General features: G+C 43.0%; 2 protein-coding genes across 9 annotated transcripts in view; one reads left to right on the top strand and one right to left on the bottom strand.

Moving 5' to 3' along the window:
- AMMECR1 (AMMECR nuclear protein 1) overlaps window positions 1-20,646 on the top strand; it is a 144,777-nt gene extending 124,131 nt beyond the window's left edge. For 3 of the 7 annotated variants that reach the window (XR_014784858.1, XM_084814144.1, XM_084814139.1), the window contains 3 exons: window positions 18-108; window positions 2,389-2,485; window positions 11,144-20,646. Coding sequence is in view for 3 of the 7 variants with exons in the window: in XM_084814144.1 (XP_084670270.1) it covers window positions 18-108; window positions 2,389-2,485; window positions 11,144-11,258 (303 nt within the window). In the remaining 4 variants the exon portion in view is untranslated. Of the gene's footprint in view, window positions 1-17; window positions 1,594-2,388; window positions 2,486-5,215 lie in introns of those variants that run through there. The other 4 variants (XM_084814140.1, XR_014784856.1, XR_014784855.1 and 1 more) reach the window with 4 other exon arrangements.
- Window positions 16,799-22,680, bottom strand: part of TMEM164 (transmembrane protein 164) — a 76,663-nt gene continuing 70,781 nt past the window's right edge. For both annotated transcript variants that reach the window (XM_084814145.1, XM_084814146.1), the window contains exon 7: window positions 16,799-22,280. In XM_084814145.1, coding sequence (XP_084670271.1) covers window positions 22,074-22,280 — 207 coding nt within the window. In that variant the 3' untranslated portion in view covers window positions 16,799-22,073. The remainder of the gene's footprint in view (window positions 22,281-22,680) is intronic.

Here is a 22,680-nt window from a genome sequence, read left to right as displayed (position 1 = left end):
CTGCCCATTTCTTTCAGGTGGGTGTACATGGCATTAGAATAGAATTCATCAATGAAAAAGGATCAAAACGCACCGCCACCTACTTACCGGAGGTTGCAAAGGAGCAAGGTCATTGTTGCACTTTATCTCATATGATCTGGTGAAGAATTTAAACATACCTAGGAACTTAAAATGCAATATTTGACCTTGCACTGATGTCAGATGATGGAGCAATACTTTAATTGTAAGGGATGACTCTTCTTTAAATGCCACTTATGTATCCATAGAAAATAAGTCCCTTTATATGGGAATGCTTCCATAAATTGCAGCAATCCAGAAATGTGCTAAATAAGTTAACTGATCAGTAAAATGCCAAATGGCAACCATAACAGGTTGTCCACATAGTCGTAGTGACAACAAGCTGCTCTTTGCCATACATGGCTAATATCAGCAATATGGAAAACTTTTAAATGAATGATTATTCATGATAATTTCATCGTTGTAAATTTCCCCTTGTCTGACTGTCACTACGGTACTTAAATCTGTATGTACTTTGGCTTGCTACTATTTTGTTGGGGGAGTTGGGGGAGCCAAAGCAATTGACTTCTAGGGGCCTCTTCACACATTATATTTTTAGGTGCAGTCCTAAAAAAATAACGTATGAATGGGAGATAGTTATTTGGAAACATATATCATGCAGGTCAGAGAACCAAGACTGGCTGAATTTGCCCTGTCGAGTGTACACTGAGTCACAAACTTGAGTTTGCTGCAACAGGATGTGTGGAATAGCCCTATGGCCACTAGCCAATGGCATAAAAAGCCACCATAGATGTGAAAAAAAAGACTAAACTGACACACAGCCTGAACTTGTAGCATTAAATTGAAAGCCATAGTATGACTGTTTCTTGGCATGTCTGTGGTGAAAATCCCATGTATAATTTGCATCAGAAGTTAAGCCCGAAAATCAGTTCAGTTTGGACTGCAAGTGCCAATTGGTATGTGACTCTAGACTCTCTCAGATCAGGGGTCTCATCCAGCTCCCACCTTCTGCTGTGCTGTAAAGAAAGGCACAAGCCCATCAGGTCATCATATGGGAAACCTCTAAATTTTGTCATTGACTTGTACACGGTGAAGCTGACAACATATACTTGCCAGCCGTTCTCTCTCTAGCTGCTTTTGTTTTCTTTATCTTCTTTTGCCTTAGCTGTACTTTCACCTCTATATATGGGTGTGTAGTTTTTAAAAAATATACCAGGGATGACCCTCAATAGGCAATTCGTTAATGTGTAGTGGAAGAGACCACTACCCCCCCCCCCCAACTATATGAGAAAGTTTGGGATAATTGTTCAGCTTGTGTCTTTACACATCTTCTGTGAAGGGCTCTTGACATGACAGGTTTGCTGGATTAGCGTGAAAATTCTCATCTGTGGACACTTCTGAAATGAAGTCAAGATTGGCACAATCCACTAAGTACCACCTCTGCAGTCACCATTCACAAGCGCCATTGAAACGGGCAAGGCTTGAGCAACCGTTGTACTTGGTGGATTGCATTGTTCTTTGTTTAATAATGTTCATTTTCTGTATGTTGCTATGACACAGCACCTTTGACAAAATGTAAGTTAATGTTAACTTTGACAAAATGTTTGCTGTCCATAATTTTCTAGTTGTGCAAAATAGGCTTCATTTTCAGGACCTTTGGAACAGGCTATTTCTAAGCCATATTTGTTATCAATTAGCCATGTGTAATCTAAACACAAAATAGGAAGCGGGAGTACAGTTTTGCTTTATTTATTCATTGATTCCATTTTTATCCTATCCACCCTCCAGGAAGCTCAGGGTGGCACACATGGTCCCCTCCCCCTTCTAATCCTCACAACAGCCCTGTGAGGTAGGTTAGGCTGAGAGTCAGTGACTGGCCCAAAGTCGCCCAGTGAGCTTTATGGCCGAGTGAGGACTAGGACCCAGATTTCCCGAGTCCCAGTCCAACACTCTCACCACTACACCACACTGGCCCTCAGCATTTTGGTACTGAGGTTTGTGTTGTTGTGTTTTTAGTTTCTGAGAGTCCCAAGACACACCATATTGCCATTAGGGTGCTTTTAATACATATGTGTATTCTTTGACACAAGTTATGCTCTTTACGCATACATGGGAGTTGATTTCTTTTTTAAAAAGAAAATCTAGAAAGCAGAACTGTGCATGCTGTCTAATTACATGCCAAGGTACTCTTCTTCACAAGAAGAAATAAGACCAATTTCTTCTTGCAAAAGCATCCAATAAAAAGAATTTGCATGCCACATGATTAGGCCTGAGGCTGGGAGTCTAGGTAATGATCTCCAGTGGTAATTACTTGCTATACAGTTTTTAATACCTGTTTTCTGATGCATTTTTTCTGATGAATCTCAACAGGATGGGACCATATTCAGACCATAGATTCCTTATTGAGGAAAGGAGGCTACAAGGCTCCAATTACAAATGATTTCAGGAAAACAATAAAACTGACCAGGTAGGAGGCCTTTTTGATGGATGCTAATGATCTGCATTTCATGTCTTTGGCTGTTTTAATGTTGGAAATACACGAACAATTTTCTGCAATGTCTCCCTCGATAATGGCAATAAATGCTTACAGTGTGGTAATGCACATTTTATATGAGGTTCTTCCCTCTTTGAAAGTGGCCCTTTCTTCTTAGAGGGTAGGTTTTTATCTGCCATTGGAGCTAACAGGACCTCACCAGGCATCCTATTGTCATGGATACTTTTCAGTTTGTGAAACCTGAGGATGTGGACAAGCTGCTTGGAGGCCTGAGACCTCCAAATGTGCTCTGGAGCTTGCTCTGGACCCTTGCCCATCCTGTCTGTTGTAATCTTCCAGAACTGGGCTGGGATTACGGACCTTGTAGGTAATGCTTCTGTGAGAAAAGGCATAGACCTTGTCACTCTTAAGGAGGCAGTAGTGAGGCCCATTCTGGGGCGAGAAACAAGCCTTGATCCTACAGTCAAGGACGTACTGCCCTTGCCCAGTCTACCTTTTTTGAGCCAGGTGTTGGAGCTGGTGGTAGCCTTTCAAATCCAGTTAGACTTGGATCCATTTCAATCTGTTTTCAGGCCTGGATTTGGGACAGAAAGAGCCTTGGTTGTCTTGATGGATGACATGCTGGGGAATGCATGATGGGAGCACAGCCCTCTTAATTCTCCTGGACCTCTTGGCAACTTTCAGTACCATCACCCATGGTAGCCTTCTTCAGCACCAGAGTGAGTTAACCTTGAGAGGTACACTGGCCTCAGAAGGTGGTGCTGGAGGGCTTCTGTTCTGCCCCATGATCTTTACCATATGGGGTGCTGGAGGGTTCTGTCTTTCCCCCATGCTTTTTAACATCTACATGAAACCCCCAGGCAAAATAATCCAGAGATCTGGACTGCAGTGTCAGCAATATATTGATGACACACAGTTCTACCTCTGTTTTCCACTTGCAAATTCCAGGGTGGCTGTGGAACTCTTGATGTCTAGAGATGGTTTTTTAATGGATGAGGGTGAACAAGCTGAAGTTTAATCTGGACAAGACAGGAGTGTTGTGGGAAGGAAACTAGCTGATCTGGGTAGTGGATTGCAGTGGATTACCACTGACTTCAAACTCTGCATGAAGATCTCTGAAACTGGTCCAGTGGGATAAATTGTTCAGATGGGCTTGCACCCTCTCTGAAGGATCAAGTTCACTGTTTGGAGGTTCTTCTGGACTCAGTGCTGTCTACAGAAGTGCAAGTGGTGGCGGCCCCAAGTGCCTTTGACCTGCTTAGGCTGGTACACCAGCTGCAACTCTACCTGGGGAAAGCAGATCTAGCCTCGGTCATGCATGCACTAGTTACATTCGGACTAGACTACTGTAATACATTTTATGTGGGGCTGTCTCTGAAGACACCACAGAAACATCAGCTGGAGCAGAATGCGGCCACTCAGGTGCTCAGTGGGGCCAGGCAGTCAGAATGTATGACACCGCTTCTGTACCAGTTGCACTGCTTACTGGTGTGTTTCCAGGCTAGTTTTTGCCATTAAACATGAAACCAAGGGTGGGCTACACTGCACACACACACACCCAATTCATGCTCCCCTAGGGCTTCTGGGAGCACAATTATGCATTAAAAATGAAATGCATGCTCCCTCTGTGCCTGGTTTTATAGTGGAAAATTGGCCCTTTTTTTGCTGCTGTTTAATTGCCACCATATTTCAGCAGTGGCATTTTCACCAGTAGGAGGGGTGCTGCCCACAGTGGGTTCCAGGGGTGGGGGGTTTTGCACCTTGGATAGCTCCTTTAGTGTTCAGATTGAACCCCGGAGTGGATTTACCACCCCACTGACATTGGAGCCACCAGCCTCCATAGATAGATAGCTAGAAACACAGAATCATAGAATAGTAGGGTTGCAATGGGCCTTTAAGATCATTGAGTCCAACCCCCTGCTCAGTGCAAGAATCCAAGTCAAAGCATCCCTGAGAGATGGCTGGAGAGCCTCGTCTTGAATGCCTCCAGGTTCGGAGAGCCCACGACCTTCCTAGGTCATGGGTTCCACTGTCGTATTGCTCTAACGGTCAGGAAGTTTTTCCTGATGTTCAGCCAGAATCTGGCTTCCTGTCACTTGAGCCCATGATTCTGTGTCCTGCACTCTGGGATGATCGAGAAGAGATCCTGGCCTTCCTCTCTGTGAAAACCTTTCAAGTACTTGAAGAGTGCTATCATCTCTCCCCTCAGTCTTCTCTTCTCATGGCTAAACATACACAGTTCTTTCAGTCTCTCCTCATAGGGCTTTGTTTCTAGTCCCCTGATCTTCTTCGTTGCCCTCCTCTGAACCCTCTCCAGTTTGTCTGCATCCTTCTTAAAGTGTGCTGCCCAGAACTGGACACAGTACTCCAGATGAGGCCTAACCAGTACTGAGTAGAGGGGGACTAGTACTTCCCGGGATTTGGAAGCTATGCTTCTGTTAATGCAGCCCAAAATAGCATTTGCCTTTTTTGCAGCCACATCGCATTGTTGGCTCATATTCAGGTTGTGATCTACCACAGTTCCAAGATCCTTCTCACGTATAGTATTGTTGAGCCACGTATCTCGTAACTGTGCATTTGGTTTGTTTTTCCTGGGTGCAGAACTTGGCATTTATCTCTTTTGAATTTCATTCTGTATGGGTTTTTTTCTGCCCAGCGCTCTAGCCTGTCAAGATCACTTTGAATGTTGTTTCTGTCTTCCAGGGTATTAGCTAACCTGCCCAATTTTGTGTCATCTGGAAATTTGATCAGCATTCCCTGTACCTCCTCATTGAAGTCATTAATAAAATGTTGAAGAGCACTGGGCCCAGGACTGAGCCCTGCGGTACCCCACTAATTACCTCTGCCCAGTTTGAGAAGATCCTATTGAGAAGCACTCTTTGAGTCCGATTCTGTAGCCAACTGTGGATCCACCGGATCGTTGTTTCATCTAGCCCACTTTGAGCTAGTTTGCTCATCAGGATATCAGGGGGCACTTTGTCAAAAGCTTTGCTGAAGTCGAGGTATATGATGTCCACAGCATTCCACAGTCCACAAGGGAGGTTACCTGATCAAAAAATGAGATCAGGTTCGTGTAGCAGGATTTGTTCTTGACAAATCTATGTTGGCTTCGAGTCATCACTGCATTGTTTTCAAGGTGCTTACAGGTGGATTGTTTTATAATCTGCTCCAGAATTTTCCCAGGGATTAATATCAGACTGACTGGTCTGTAGTTCCCCGATTCCTCCTTTTTGCCCTTTTTGAAGATAGGGACAACAGTAGCGCTCCTCCAGTCATCTGGCACTTCACCCGTCCTCCATGATTGCTCAAAGATAATAGACAGCGGTTCTGAGAGTTCTTCTGCCAGTTCCTTTATTACTCGAGGATGCAGTTCATCTGGCCCTGGAGATTTGAACTCATTCAAAGTAATTCGGTAATTAGATAGTCACTCTCCGGGCCTAGAATGCAGTCTTTGGTCATTGAAAAGAAATGCTTCTATTTAACAGATTGCAGTGTGAGCGTGCCACACCCCTTTGGTTCCTCCTCTGCAGGTAGAGACAGTCAGGTTATGGACTCGGGGGCCCAAGGAGAGAGACTAAAAGCCAAAGCAGATGTGACGTTAGCTGCATGAATATATTTAACATCCCAAGAAGGATCGAGACTCCCGGCAGTGGGGCCGTTACCCTTTCTCCCTGCACTGTGCTCCTGCCAAAAATCCCCTCACCCGCCCTCTCACAAGCTGCTTTTGTTAAAAGAAAACAGAAATTAAATGCATTCATGCATATAACGTCATGTCCGTGTTGACCCTTCCTTAGCAGCAGTGTGTGCCATGTTGTTGACACCCTTGTCCCACCTTCCTGCCAAGCTGTATTCATCCTTGTATTGATTAGAGCCAAGGACAGTTTTAAGCCCTTGAAAGCATACTGTAGGTTTGGCCACTCTTCTTATAAATTTCATGCAGGGTGACTTCCTTTTAACTCTGTCATGGCACTTGGCTCAGTCGAACAGCCAGAGCTCAGTAAGGAGGCAAACATAATTTGGGAGGGAGGATTCATTTTAACTAGCTGCTGCTTCCCTTGCAAACTGGGAAAGTGGTAAAACTGACTAGACCCAGATTGCAACTTCCTTCTGTTTCTATCCAATTTCACTCTTAAGGGAACCTAAAAGGGCATTTTCCTTTTCTTTTTATATGGCTAAATGTGTGCAGATCAGTGCTCTTCCTGTGGTTAAAAATTAGACAACTTTTAAAGGCCAGTCCAGAACTGTTCCATCTACTGGAGGGAAAGAAATTGTGTTGCTTATCGTGGACATTCTCTAATGACGACAGTCGGTCTTTGGTGGCACGGCAGATTACATTTTCTATCCTACTCTTCCTCCAAGGAGCTCAGGGTGGCATGCATGGGACTTCCCTCCCTTCCCATTTTAGACTCAAATACCACTTTCCAGTTCTCTGCAAAATTATCATATGCACACAACTGCAATGGCTCTTGGTAGCAACCTATTACTTGAGAACCAAGTGTTCACAAACCATTAGAGTAGTATTGTGGGGGGAAGTGTGTGGTGTATCAACCAGAGAGATGTAGAATTCTAGAATATGGCCTGACCTTGGGCTCCTGGATCCTTTGATCCGCCACTGTTGGTTTTCAGTTCTAGCTACTGTAAAGAACCATCTTACAGGGTTGAACTGAATGTCCAGATGTGTTCGCCTTCACCTTGCCTTTTTGTTGATGGCTGTTCTCAATGAACACCACTATCTGTTTCTACTTGTTTTATTTGTGGAGCTAAATTATTTAACAGGAGCTTTGGGGATGTAAACTTAGGTGTAGATTTTTACAGGGCCCGTGATAAGCCAGTCATTCTGCACTTTACATTAAACTTTGGCGGCACACAGAAGTTCCTGTTACTCAGAGAGAGAATAGCTGCAGTTCAACAGCCTTCCTAAAGTTCGCTGGGAATTGCAGAGACATTTTATTCTGATGTCAGTGGCTGTACGTCATAGACCAGCCTTCCCTAACCTGGTGCCCTCCAGATATTTGGGACTACAACTCCCATCATCTCTGCCCATTGACCATGCTGGCTGGAGTTGGCAGGAGTTGTCCAAAACATCTGGAGGGGACCAGGCTGGGGAAGGTTGTCATAGATTATGAAAGTAGAGAAAAAAACGTAAATCTTATTATACTATCATGGCTGCTTCTTGTGCAACAGTTTTTGAAAAAATCACTATTATAGAATCTGATGGCCTTTACGCTTACCCCCTCTACCAAGTAGGAGGAAAGCTAGCTGGAAATGAACTTCTTATATCGCAGTCCCTTTGCAAAGACATTAGAGTTGCAAACCTTAATCGTCTTAGGGAGTAATCCTATCGGGATAGGTGGCCGCCTCCGAATTCGTAGGCGACCACTTATCCAATGCAGGGCAGGTGGACTGTGGAGGTAATCTTCTCCTCTGCGCTCCAGCTGCCCTGCATTCACGGCTAGACAGCTGATTTCAGCTGTCTAGCCATGGGACTCCGGAGCAGTGGGGGAGGCCCGACGACGCATAGGAAGCATCGTACTGGCACTTCCATTCTCCCCACCCCTGGGAACACCTCCTTTTGCCCCACTCCATGCTGCTATTCTGAGCACGGAGCCTGGGGATGATTCACGCCACCTTTTGAATTGGAGGAGGAGGGGGCGGGGAGGCAGTTTTCTGGGAAGTGACCTCCTAGCATGGGCTCCCAGGCCAGTTCCCAGAAACCAAACAATCCTATGGCCGTCTAGCCCCTGTCTAGCACCATAGGATTGCACTTTTAATTCACTCGAAGCTTTGGGGCACAATCCCATACCTGTTTAGACAGAAAAAAGTCCTACAACTCCCAGCATTCTCCAGCCAGCCATGCTATCTGGGGAATCCTGGGAGATGATGTACTTTTTTTTTGTCTGAACATGCATGGGGTTCTGCCCTTAATTAATTAAAATTAATCAGGTGGAAAAGGGACCCCTATTTATCTTGTGGGGGGAAGGAGAGAACTATTGTGGTTTTAATAGAAAATGAAAATAATAGCTTTTTTCTTCCAGCAAGGAGTGACAGCTTTTATTTGTTGTGTGATAAATTATCTCACACTTGCCTCGGAAGCCAAAAAGGGCACCTATATTGTTAGTAACGTACAATTAAAAAATCACTCAGTTAAAAGGTTGAGGGTTAATCAGTTAAACGTTCTTTAATCAGTTACAAGCTTTAGAAGGGATACCACTGACTTTAAGCATTGCATGAAGATCTCTGAAACTGGTCCAGTGAGATAAATTGTTCAGACACAATGTTAAGCCATGGTGTAGCCACATGTCTGAGGATGTAACACTATTGGCTCATGGGTTCCCCATTCCTTTGGTGTCATCGTGAGATCAGCTTCTACTTCTGTTTTTAAAGTAACCAGAGTTCCTTGTTACATCTGAACTGGGGGCGGGGGGGAGGGAGCTCCGTTAGCTTAAATAATGGATTGTTGCAATAAGGGATGTCCAAGAATTCTGTCTGTGTTCACAAATCATGTGAACATGTCCCATTTGTAATCCTGAATGCAAACATGAGGAGTGTTTTCGAGAAATACTTGCAAATTTCCAAGTTTGCAATGGTGTTTGAAAAACGCATATTTTTTAAAAATGTACAGTTTGCATTAGTTAATGGGGGAAGTGCCCACTTTTGAATAATACACACAGAAATGCACACATTTCCTGTTTGAAATGCACACTTTTCCCATTTGGACAAGCTGCAAAACAGGTAGGAAGCAAAAACAGGAGCAAGCCAAAATACATTTCAAATTGATTTTTGGAGAATTAGGCGAGCTCAAAAATTGCTGGTTCTCCCATCAGTAGTTGCAACTAGCCAGCATCATAAACCAGTTTGGACATAAGAAGAAACTCTGGCTTGTTTAAAAGCAGAAGCTTCCAATCTCTTTGCAGCCATACTGGAGGAGGAGAGAGGAGGGGAAGCGTGTGCGGCTGAAGTTTACTGCTTCTGCTTGGGCATGGAATGCTTAATAATAGTTTAGTGTTATGTCTGTACCAAGCCAGGATCTTGTTCTTCAGGTGAAATGAGCGGCATCTGTGAAGCTGCTCTGCTTAAGGTTTCAGAGGTGGGCAATGAATTGTTTGGAAATTGCTTTACCCACCCACTACAGTGAACACCCCACACTCTTCCTGTCATTGCAAGGAGAGCTGCACAACGATCACTCTTCAGGAGCTTTTTGGTGAATTGCCACATCAGTGTGTGCTTACTTTGAGGCTTTGGCTCTAACCAGTTCGTTCTTGTGGAAATAAAAATGTAGCTGCACTATACCAAATCTGCATTTAGCTGAAAGCAGAGGGTTCTAACTCATTACTGTGTCCTTGGTCATCAAGGAATTCTTTTATGCTTTCTATTTCTGTTATTATTGTAACAACAACAACAACAATAAATACGTTTCTATACCTTTTAGGGCAAGCCTTCCTTAGGTATCTTACAATAAAATGTTAAGAACAAAACAGTTGACAAAAATAGCATTGGATAGAAGCATACACAGGAGCCAGCAAAGAACAATACATAAAAAAACTTAGGAGAAAAATAATAAAAAGTATTTAGGGACAGCGTCCCGTGCACCTCGGTGTTCAGTCATGCCGGCCACGTGACCACGGAAGCGTCTTCGGACAGCGCTGGCTCTTCGGCTTAGAAACGGGGATGAGCGCCGCACCCTGGAGTCGGACTCGACTGGCTGGGGACACCTTTACCTTTTTAAAAGCCACAAGAGAGGAGGGCAGGCAGAGTTCTCAGGAGCAGGGATTCCACATGTATGAAGCCACTTTTGTTTTCCCTTTTGTTATGCGTGTTGCACAGCCCCAGTTTATGTATCTTGTAATTTAATTGATAATGTCCAGATCACTCCTGCATAATAAGTCCATCCTCCAGCCCTAATTATTGGCTATAGAAATCAACACCGGGCAGCTCTTCCAGTTAATTTTTCAAAATCTGTTCATTGGGAGATAATTTATGTCACAGGAATACACTTCCACTTGTGTATGTATAAAAATAAATGGGCTGTATGTGGTGGAGAGTTGCCCATGTAACTTCCACAAGATCCGCTATAGCTTCCGCAAGGAGCTGGGTCGCTTACCCTAGACAGGCTTGATGGCCCAGTCCCCTCCAAGGCTGTCGTTATTTGGAGTTATTCGGATTCTTCCTCGCAAAAGACATGCCCTTAGGCATCTGATGGATCATAAATGAGCCAAAAGAATGCGCAGATAGAGCCTCAATAAGCACGCTGCAGTATATGTGTATTGGATTACTTTTAACGGGGGGGGGGGGGGGGTCAGAACTGAAGACAAAATCCAACATAAGTCTTACTTAGAGTAGACCCACTGCAACGAATGGGACTTAAGTTTGTCGTGACTGACTTGTCACATTCATTTCAATGCATCTACCCTATGTAGGACTTATGCTAGATTTTACCCTAAATATAAAGGGACATGAAGATGCATCCAGTCTTTATTGAAAGTTTGCATTGCTCTGGTTTTAGACTAGTGTTTAAACCCAAATCTGTTCCCTAACAGGAAACTTTCCAACATGTTGCTTTGGGAAATTCTGAGTTCCTCCTCCCTTTCGTTGAATCCCTCTCTCTCGTCACTCCTCCCCTCATCCCTTTAGGTACCGTAGTGAGAAGATGACGATGAGCTACACGGAATACCTTGCCCACCGTCAACATCATCACTTCCAGAATGGCATTGGGCACAGCCTTCCACCGTACAACCATTATTCCTGACACTGAGCCGCATGACCAGTCCCTGGACCTCTCTGCAGACCTCTTCCCAGGAGACCCCGCCCCCTCTTGGTCTAGCTATCTCTATTACTGTACCATTTTATGATGATGGTTTCCGTTGCCATGGTGACGCTTCTCCACAGCAGGTTAAGTTCACCGTGGCAACGGGCGGAAACGCTGCATCATTACAAAGAACCCCGTTACTCTCTTTTATAAAAAACAAAACAAAAACAGAACCTTATTCTTGAGTCACTGGGGTTGTCAGTGGGTTTTTTGTTTTTGTTTTGGCAGCATATAGAACACTCGGGATTTTTTATAAAATTTTAAATTTCTACTTCATTAACATGGAATTATATCAATCAAGGTTTTCTGTGAGACTGTGGATGGAAGGAAAGAACATAATGCTGAAGGGTTTGAAATAGAGAACGAAGCATGATTAGCTGCTCAAAAAATAATAAAAACACATATCAGATTTAGGTCAGAAATGAAACTGTGAAGGAGGCCTGAGTGAGATGAACACTGCAGTTACTCTGTGTTCTCACAAGTAAAGGTTCTTTTTCTTTCATGTAGATAAATACATGATCCTGTTCTGATAGGCCCAGGAGGGGCAATGACAATAAGATAAATTGCTTGACGATGAATAAAAAGAAGCTATGAGTATTGGCAGGAAAGACGCAATAATCATAGGAAGAATTTCATTGCAGACCCAGGTTGGGATCCTAGTTCCATTGACTTTGGCGATATGTTTCCCATTCGAATTCCTGGAACTAAAATCTCACCCCAAGTCTCTAACCTGGAAAGGGGATGTGCCACCTTTGCTCCCGTGGGACTGAATGGTGATGTCTCTCCTTTCCAGATTAGGCTACAGATGGTGGACACAGCCCACCAAGTTCTGTCCTGCACAGCCCCCGTCTACATCAAGGGGCTTGCATGTGAATGACTGCATCAACGAGGTTGATCTCCAAGCCCCAATGCCAGTCCGAGGCTTCTAAGATAGGGAGTTGCTTTTGTAGCCAAAATGATCGGCATGTAGCAGCCATTGTATTAGGAAGGGGATGGATTTAGGTATTAGTACCTTCGACTAGGATGGAAATTACATAGAGACGATAGGAAGGAAAGCATGGAAGCAGAAACCGAAGATGGCTATGCTGAATTCCAGTCTCTACTGGGACCTGGTGAGGGATGGGATTCTTTTGAGAGCAAAATTCAGGTTTCTTTTCTCTTCCCATCGCATTTCCTGCAGTTTATTACATCACCATTAACCCAACGCAGTCGCTTGCCACTTTATGAAATGGGTGGGGGGATTGGATATCAGGTGTCAGAATAGTACTGAGCAGACGGGTCCGTACTATGACATTGGCTGGCTCTCTGCCCTGCTGGGAAGAGGAGGAGAAAGTTACTGTCCTGATGGGGCTCCCTTGACAGTTCTGGTGACAGGGATGAGATGCAGAGAAAGGTGCTCATGTAGTTGGACATTCCTAATTTGGGACTTACCTTGTTCCATGCACGTGCAGAGCTCTCGTGAACTTTGATGAAGTGCATATTCAAGGGGATAGATAATAGATCCTGCCCTTTACTACAGACGACCTCCTTCATTTTGGATGAGCCAAATTACATCTTGACAGAAGTCCCAGCATATTTCCTACGCTAGGCATGGTGTTCGTAGACGTACACGTGAATGGATAGATGAGCTTTGGCAAAACTACGCACTGTAATATATGGCAAAGCAGCTAGTTAGGAATCCTCAGATGTTATTCCAAGAGGTAATTGGATGTACTTTTATGTACAGGGAGGCAAGCAGAGCTGGTTCTCACAGGGTTTGCTGTCATTCCTTCATCCACAGCATTTAATGTCCAAATATTAACTTTCTGTTTTGATGCCTTAACTTTAAGTGAACAGAAGGCCTGAAGATACAAATAGCCAGTAGAGATGTCTGGCAGACACTGTAGGCAAGGAAAATATCTGGCCATCACTTCTATTGAAGTTGCTTGGTATGGGTTTTTTTTTCCATTTGGAGTGTTGGAAAGTGGATTCACCTTGAAACGAAAGTTGTCATCCAGTGGCTATCTGACTGCAACTTTTCTGTTTTGCCCTTAAAAGGGAAACTTGAGCACAAGCTGAAAAACCATTCTCTGCTGCAAACATTTGAAAAATCAGCCATGGCCACCCGTTCCCATCTTTCTCCATTATCTCATTACAGCTCATGCTTCTGGGTGAGCTCATTGTTAGAAGTTTTTTAAAAAGATCTATTATATATATAAATATATGTGTATTTAAAGGTGCTAATCAACCTTGAGCAGGTCACGTGACTGGTCATGCGGACTCTAGAATCATATCAGATTTTTTTTAGAAAAAAAATCCTCAATATATGCAGATGTTATACAGAATTTCTTACCAGTGTAATAATGATATACTGATTTAAATAAAATATCCTGCAGGGTTTGAAGGACGAGGTCAGCAATACTTCCCACCATGGCTTGGGGGAGGGGAAAAAAAAGGATCATTTTGTCTTCTTTTTGTACACAGCATAGTGCACAATGTGTTTTCGTCTCTCTCTCAGTAGCTGTTGCTTGGGGAATTAAAAAATAAAACAGTTGTTCAAAGGGTTCTACAAACTGGAAAGGTGTGCTTTAAAAAAAAATGAAAAACCTCCAGACCCTTCTGAACCTGTCTTGCATATATATATATATATATGTATGTATGTGCATGTGTATATATATATATATATATATATACACACATACACACACACACACACACATATGTGTGTATATGTATATGGGTCTATGTATATGTATATATGTTCATTTATGAAGAGCTCTTACTGGTATGTTGCAAGACGTACATTTTGGGCCAAAGCTTCAGCGACGTTCTGTTTTTACATACAGATGAATCAGTTTCTCAGTGACACTTTTTTCCTGGCACCTTCCTTGGAGTTGGAAGTGCCGACGACACAAAGGATTATGTTCCTTATGTAACTGTGGGCTTATTCGTACAAAACATGGTGTACTTCACAGGAACATAATAGGTCTGTTCACCTAAAACAAATCAAGAAATGAGGCTTGAAATATATTTTGCAATTTGATCCGAAATATGCAAATTAAAATTGGAGCCCTTTGTATCAATTTAAAACCCAAGACAGACTCTCATCTTCCTTTCACTGATAGCTGAGCTTTGTCCAAGCATTGATCAGAGGGTTTTGTTTTCCTTCTTTCATTCCAAAAGGCGCTTTAGTTATAGCTTTAAAAAAATTGTTTCCTTCACCCTTGCGGTCAGGGCAGTTACAGAACAAATCTCTCTGGCTAAGCTAAAGGAGAGAATGTGCCTGAGCCCCACACACAGTAGCTGGTGTTCTGTGCAGTACTGTGTGTTGGTTGTGTTGTGCCATCTTCCCACTTGGACCAGTGCAGGTTATGTGGAGCAGACGGCACGTTGGATCAGCAGTACACTCTTTGCTGGAAGCATTTGGCCCACCACACCCCAATGTTTTGTATCTCAACCTCTTTACTTGTCTTCAACTGTGCGGGTTCTTGAAACTGTCTGGAGTAGATTACATCTCTTGTGTGTTGGATCGAACCAAAGAATCCTCTAGCCAAGCCTAAATGCTGCTCCTAAAAAGCCTGCCTTCCAGTCCTTCCAAAGTCTCTGCAGGATGACATGGGTTAACTTTTTTATTTTTGTACAGTTTCTAACTGATTTTTGCTAGTGATGTTAATTGAATTAAGTTTTGAGGAGCCTACGCAACTCCTCCATTGAAATAAACTGGTGACTTTTATGTTTAAATAAAATAATATAGAAACCCGACGTGTGCCTCTCAGATTTTAAGGGTTTCTGGTTACATTTATTAAGACCAGCAATGATTCTTTATATACAAAGATATGTTTTCCTTGTTTTTTATTACTGTTTCAGAAGAAAAAAAAATACTTCCTTTTGCTCTGGATCCAGTAACTGCGCTGGTACATAAATGCACTGAGAAAAAAAAAACTTTTGTAACAACTTATGACTGTTTTGTATATCAAAGTTGATTCTTTTCAAAAGATTTGGATCTAGTTTCTAAGTTATTTTAGTGTTTTATATGTTACAAGAATTAAATGTTCACCAGCATAATTAGTTATCTTCAATGCAAAAGGTGACACAGAAATGGGCAAGAGAGCTGCCTGGCGTAGCTTCAAGGCCCCTATTTTTTTCCTTCCTTAGTAACTTGACTATTGATTACAATATTATCACAGATTACCACAAACCTCCTTCCATTAAAACTAGATCCTTCTTCCTTCCATGTTTATTTGCTATTAGTGTGAAGAAACTGTTGATAAAATGGGCATTTTATAAGTATGGCTTAAAGGTAAAAATGAGGAAAAAGCAACAAAAAAATCTAGAAGGTAATTTGTGGGTCTGTGAGATATGGCTGTGGAAAGATATTGTAGTAGTTTTAACACTATTGTTATTACCTTTTAAATCATTTACCCAATAAACTAAGGAAAAATCACAGCTGCTTGTACTTCTGCTTTTCCATAAATGTTTGGCCTCACAGTTCAACCAGAATGAATTGCAGTACTTAGAAATCTAGAAATGTGCAACTGCCCCCATTTTGCAAGAAAAGAATAGCTAAAGAGAGTTCCAGTTGACTTTGGAAAACGCATTGTAGCTTTTCAGTATACGTTAAATGTGAACACTAAATGTGAACACATGGGAACACAACACTAAACACTTCAAGCAAGGGGGGGCATTGAAGTATGTTACTTGGAAGGGGAAACAGAAGTGAAAATTTCTGGTGAGTTGCAAAGGGCCTTTTTGGCAGACAGTTTCAGTGAAGCCCTGCAGCATTACTGCACACGGAAGATTTAAAGCAGTTTCAGCATAACATCTGCAACACGTAAACCAACTTACTTGGTGTTTCTCTGTTGTATGCAAATGTAGCATCTTGACGCATGTTTCCAGATCAGATAATGCAAACCCATCCCAAATATTTGTGTTTTTTAAACCCAGTAAACTGCTATAGCAAGGGTTACTGGGCTATAGCCTGAGGGCTGCATCAGTTTCCGTGCAATCTTCTGCGGGCTGCATGCCAGAGGTGGGTGTCCCCAAATCCGGAAGTAAGTAGGGCCATTGCAACATTCTCTTTCTCCCCCTGCTCCCGGGCAATGTAGGGAGAGAATGATCTATTCCTGCATCCCCAGCTTGTGAGGGAAAAGGAACAGAAGGTGGGGGGCATAACCTGGTGTGAGAGGTGGCAGACCTGGAGTTCCTCACTGCTGTCCTACTGGCATGGGGAGGGAGCAGGGCAAGTGGAAGAGAACTGGTAATTATCCATGACATGGGCAGAATCTAGTAGTAGCCAACGGAAATGCACATGTTTGTTGCACTACTGCTGGCTTTTCTCATGGAATGCTTAAGGTGCTATACTAACCACACAGATGATGGTGATGAAGACACAGTGGCCTAGACACAACAGCCTTAGAATTCAGCTATTCCAGCTTGTCTTAACAGGAGGGAGCGGGGAGTCCAGTTCAGTAAAAGCAGCTGGAAGAACACTCGAGTTCAACTTAGCAAGGCTCTGATTCTGGTTTTAATGCACAGCCAATAGTATCCTTATACAAATCTTCAAAGACCTCCTTTCGCCATTAAGGGATAGAGCAACAGCTGAATCCATCCCACTGATGGCAGGGTAGTGATAGCTGGAAACAATGGCTGGGATTAAAATAATTGCAGCTGATTGTGCCTGCTGAAGGGTCTTTGGACTTGTGGTACAGAGTGGCCTGCTTTGGAAGCACATCACAAACCTCTTCTGAAACAATGAGAACTTTAGAAAGCATTATATGCTATGCTGTGTGGGATGGTTAAAGGAAAAGTCCACTGAAACTGGCCAGGATCACAAGGGCCTGGACACACTGAAGTGAAGGGTTCAGACGTATATGTTCTCAAACCTTTATCCTTCCTTAACTGCATCAGCACCAGCACAGAGTAATTAAATTCAAAGTTATACTAACTGATGGGGGAATATTTATTCTTTGAAATAAATATAACTACTCCAAGAACATTATTTTATTTAGAATTAACAGAAAAGACACTGGAGAAACAAAGGCCAAAACAAATCATGAATCCTAGTACACAATATATGCTGTTGGAAAATGTCACCTGTTGGGTTTTTACTACATTAAAAAAGTAGTCGTTTATAAAATTGTCCTACTACAAATGACTGGGAATTCATGGGGGGGGGGGCCTAAAGTGGCTGTGGCCAGTGCCTGAAACAGGAAAGGATATGTACCACAGGTGTCCTTATGCCACTGCTGGTTATAGCCGGGGGGGAGGGGGGTCAACTTTGAAAGTGATTCCACTGAAGAAATATAAAGGCTAAAAAGGGAAATACAATTTGGCCCTGAAGGAAAAAAACAAGACAGGGTGGCTTCTACCAAATTCCAAACAACAGGCCAAAGATACTACCGGGAAACAACTGGCAGCTTCAGGTCAGTTGCAGTTATGTACATAAACTTCATTTCCCCACATTTATAAGCCAAAATCCAGGTTTCTCTGTTCTGAATTTTCACCTAAATAGCAGGGATAGATTAGCAACCCCCAAGACACTGAAGATGCCCTTTGAAGATCACAGCTGTGGCATGTCCTCCAGCTCCTGCTTTTAAAGAAACGTCTAAAATTCTTGAAGTTGCTTCAGGAAAAGATAAACGTTGTGCAATTCAAGTTAAACTTCACCCCACTCCATCAAATAATCACAAATGTATAGGAAATCAGCATGTTTGTCATATACAGATCACTGGCACACAAAATCAAGTCCATAGTTAAATTACAAAGAGCTGGTTCTAGAGAGGAACAGGAATAGGGCTTTACAAAACACTGAATTATCAAATATACAGAAACATATCAAAACCCTGATATAGGCCACAGAAGGATAGTAACAGCTTACACTGAGGTACTCTAAAATGTTAAAGTGCACAACCACCCCTACCCTCCCAAGCCGTCCATCTCCGCTTTTCCAAACAGCAGCATCAGCTGAACACAACCCTACCCAACAGCCCTAGGAAGTTGTACAGCCAAGGACAGGAATACAAGCCGATCTAGCCTGAAAGATTATACAAGAAGCTACCAACATGAAAAAAAACCATGCGCAAACAGAGTCCGTACTGATACAGCCATAAAACATAAGCGGGCTCTAATATTCCAAGATGTACAAGGACTTCTGAGGAACAGCACTACAGGCATTCCAGGCCACAAGAGACTTTGGCACCATGTTGACCTGTGCCTGGCGCTTTCTTCGAGCACCAATCCTTGATGTGCTTTCCCCTTTAAGCAGAAACGTAGCTGCGAAGAAATCACGATGCATTGAAACTCGCTAGAGAAGTGACAAAGTCCATCCTTGAATTGGGGGCAGGGGAGAGGTGGGAGGCCCTTAATGTAATCTGCAAGCCCTCCAACTCCTCCCTATTTTAGCCAACTCATGCCCCCTTGTAACCTCTGAAAACAGAAGGATGTTTCGAAAGATTAGGAGTAGTTGACTTCCCTGTAGTTTGAGCCCTGGCATCCATCCAGTTGGATATTCTCCCCTGTTCCGACGTGCCATCATTTCAGAAAGGAAAGCCCCTCTTAGGAAAGGATGCACTTCTTAAAATGGGTTAGGCTTCAGCTATGCAGTGGCATAGAAGTCTTCATCATTGGCACAGAACACCACTCTGGATTAGGTTCCTAGTAATGTCAAAAGGCATTCATGTATTCAGGCTCCTGTCTTAGAACCCTTTGGCTTTTAAAAGTTCAGAATATAACATGGAAATATCCTGCCCCTAAATAAACCTGCCAGATATAAATTAAAAGAAAAAGGAAGGAAGGGTCTTTGCAGCATCCAGAGACAAAAATCCTGGAAAGACTACTTACTGGCTGTAGAATACTTAATTAGTAAACCAGCACAAGTAGTATTGGGAGAAGCCTTCAGCAGAAAAGGCAGCTTTGCTGAATGAATTTGCCAACTTCTGTACGGCTCTGTGAATAGCAACAGGAGGCCTGGCAGCTTTTTATGTGGAGATGATTACACCAAAACACCTTTTATTCTATAATGGGTGAGGAGCCTGTAGCCCTCCAGATGTTGTTGGATTCTAACCCTATGTCCCAGCTAGCATGGGTCAGGGATGATGGGATTTGCAATCCAGCATCATCTGGAGGGGCAGAGGTTCCCGTCCTGATTGTACAATGATCTCAGCACTCATTCTAGTTCACAGTACACAGCTGGATGAAGTCAGCACACTGCTACTCACAAGTGTAGACAGGTATATGCCACACCACAAAGCCCTGAAGGGAATGTGGCCACAGAATCTCCCCAAAATATGATGTGGACATTGCACTGCCCAGGACCCATGCAAAACACCTCCATTCAACAGCCAGGACTGTAGTACATGAGACAAATGAGTGACGTCGTCGTCCAAGCTGGTAACGAGTAGATTTTTAAGCCAATCAAATCTGCTAGAAATTCAGTTTTTGATTAAATAGTCTGCTTCAGAAGAGGGGGGAGGTCAGCCTGAGGAACATTTTTGAAATTCCTCAGCCGTCTTATTATTTGAAAGCAGAAGTAGCTGTTTCATTTGTGTGGGATGCCCCAAAAGAGAGAAAGAAAGATGTGACACTTCTTAACTTTGAGAGAGAATTCCAAGCACCTACTAATGCGGCCAGGAAGCCCGAACATGTTTGTTAAATGGAAGGGGTGCAGGAGGTAAGGCCCCTGTGGAGAGTAGCATGGCACAGGGCTAAAAGATGGAGGCAGCTCTCATCACAATGGTTTCACTCAAAACCTGAAAAGCAACCAACATTATGCCCCAGGGAGGGTCTGGCAGAGATGGGTGAGAGAAAGACCAGTTTCATCATGGTGGGTGAGTGACCTTCACTGTGCAGCTTCACTGACAGATCCACGCAAGAAACCTACCCTAGATAATTCTTTTTAAAAGAAAAATCAAAAAGGTCAATAATATTCATTATTTAAAGTTGTCAAGCTCTTGTACTTTAGGTTTTATACTGCTGAATGTAAGGACATCTGAATGTAAGGAATCCTGAATTATTGTCCAATACACACAGGATAAAGGATTACAGCTATGATATTTAGCTAGGAATTTCACTGACTCTGTACCTCTATTGACATACGCCAAATGACCTATATATTAAGAGTCACCAGAGCAAAATGCTAAGAGCAGCCCTGTACAGAATTACTGATTATCAACAGTTCCCCCACTTCCACCAGCGCTCTGGCAAAACAAGAAAATAGGCATGAGAAATGCAGGATGTAAGTTGCACTAGGCTATAAAATAAGAGCTCATCAATGTGCATCTTTTGTTAAATTCGTGGCAGTAAAGAGCATTCACAGTATAATGTATAGAAAAATCCTTACACCAGTTACAAATATGCAGTCCGAAAAAACGTTTACAAAGCCAAAGATAGAAGGCTGGAATACTCTTCTATTTATGCCAATTTTGCAATTAGATTCAAGTTTTGGTCAACTGGAGCTAAATACTCAGAACTGCCCTTTGCGGTTCCTCAGCTCTACAAATGGCAACCCCATCGTCCTCCCTTGAGCAAGAAGAGCTGTAATGTTGACCTTTAAGGCAAGATCACTCTTTTTTGAGGTATCAATGGCTGCACGGTATAGAACACATCCCATTGGAGCAATTCACTTGGAGGAAGAATGGCAGTTGTTGCGTCTTGCATTTCACAAGTAAATTAATACAAGAGGAGGAAGGGGAAGGGAGGACAGCAACATTTCACTGCAGCAACTGTCAGAAACCATGAGACCGTTAAGCAAAGTTCTTCTTCAGCGAGATACTGGTCAAAGTTTCACCGCTCTCCTCAAATCTGTGCTAACACTGAAAAGTAATGCAAACCCATCCTATTCTTCATCAACGATCCTGCTTCTTTCTTTTTTGTGTTGTTGGTTTTTGCAGCTCTGTTCAGTCAGTCAAACCAGCTAGTTTCCCACACGTACAATATACAACATAGTCAGGAGTGTGTAAATTGCTATCATGAACTTTAAATACGCTTCATTTTGTAGAAGGGTATAATGCAATCCAAACTAAATTGACAATGCCTCTTTAAAGGATGATTATTCTTATTCAGACATTACAGCAATGGCATCACACCCATCATTCCTCCCCTGCATTGTTATATACTTATTGAAGCTTCATGTTTTTCACCAGTTATGCCAGCAGATATGGTAGGATCTGAGCACACTGGAGAAAAGACCCACAGTTGCTTAGAAAGTCAATCTTGAGTGAGTATGTTGCTGATATTGTTCCCCATTATTTCAACCAGCTTTAACAGAGGAGAACCTTGCTAATTTGCATTGATCATTAGGAGACAACCAACACACTGCTGAATTAATGCCTATGGGCAAAATGAAAACAGGTGAAATAGGCAGAGACAGTACATTACAAGTATTCAATGCCCACAATGCAGAATAGACTGCATTCTACAGGAAAAATCTAAGAACTGTATGATAGCTTGTAAAAGTAACAGCAGTAAAGAGACTCTTCTCTGGCAACTGTATTACAAGATGCGGAGAGATTCTGAAACTCTTCAAGCTTACATGGTCCAAAGTAGCATGATTCTGTGTCACCTCTCTCAGTGGATAAGGCCACAAGTTTTACTATTGGCTATGGGCAATGCAAAACCAATAGTCAGGGAGGTAATGGGAGGAAACACCTTACTTTGTAACAGAAGAAAGAAACAGAAGGAACGGTTAATGCCTGGTCCTTTTCTCATTGTTTTCTTTTCCCAACACAATCACCAATCCTCTTCTGCTTCGTACAAAACACTTCCCTCCATGGAGAAGGCTCAGGATATTTTCTTTGCTGGAAGTTGAAGCAAATCCACACAGAACTTAAACACAGGGACGGCGCCGTGGAAGACAACAGTTATGAGTTTCCCATGGATCATAGTCATGATTGTCTGGTGGCCAGATGCCCAAATCCTATACCAGGGGCCGTAGAAAGGATCTGAGATGGCCGGGCACAGCATATTGTTCAAGTTCACCTGTGTGACCTGTGGGGAGGGGAGGCGGGGGGGGGGGGAGAAAAAGACCATGAGTCACTAATTGTCACAGCAGTTATGCATTTACCCAGCTCACTTAGCAACCAAGAAGCAGCAAGGGAGTCACTCTCTGACCTTAACCCCCTCATAACTGAACAGGTGCAGAGCTGGACAGATAGAGGAGCTCCAAAAGGGAGTGAACTTTTGGGCAAGCAGCCACCCACTTTCATTAAGTAGGCTACCAGTACGTTACTGAGACTAGAACTCTGCATATGTAAATACCACCCACAGACTGTGATCTGCCCTATTTCTGTTTTAATGGCTGGCCTCTATTTTTACTTCCCTTCTAATACAACTGGCAAATACAATAAATGAGAGCCAGTGTGGTTGGCCGTTCAACCTGCTGTTTCCA

The sequence above is a fragment of the Heloderma suspectum genome, chromosome 9, assembly GCF_057233095.1.
Source record: "Heloderma suspectum isolate Gila_16-S chromosome 9, 16-S_ref, whole genome shotgun sequence".
In the NCBI taxonomy this organism is placed as follows: Eukaryota; Metazoa; Chordata; class Lepidosauria; order Squamata; family Helodermatidae; genus Heloderma; species Heloderma suspectum.
Note: the sequence above shows the minus strand (reverse complement) of the source record. Positions and strands in the feature narration are given on the sequence as shown.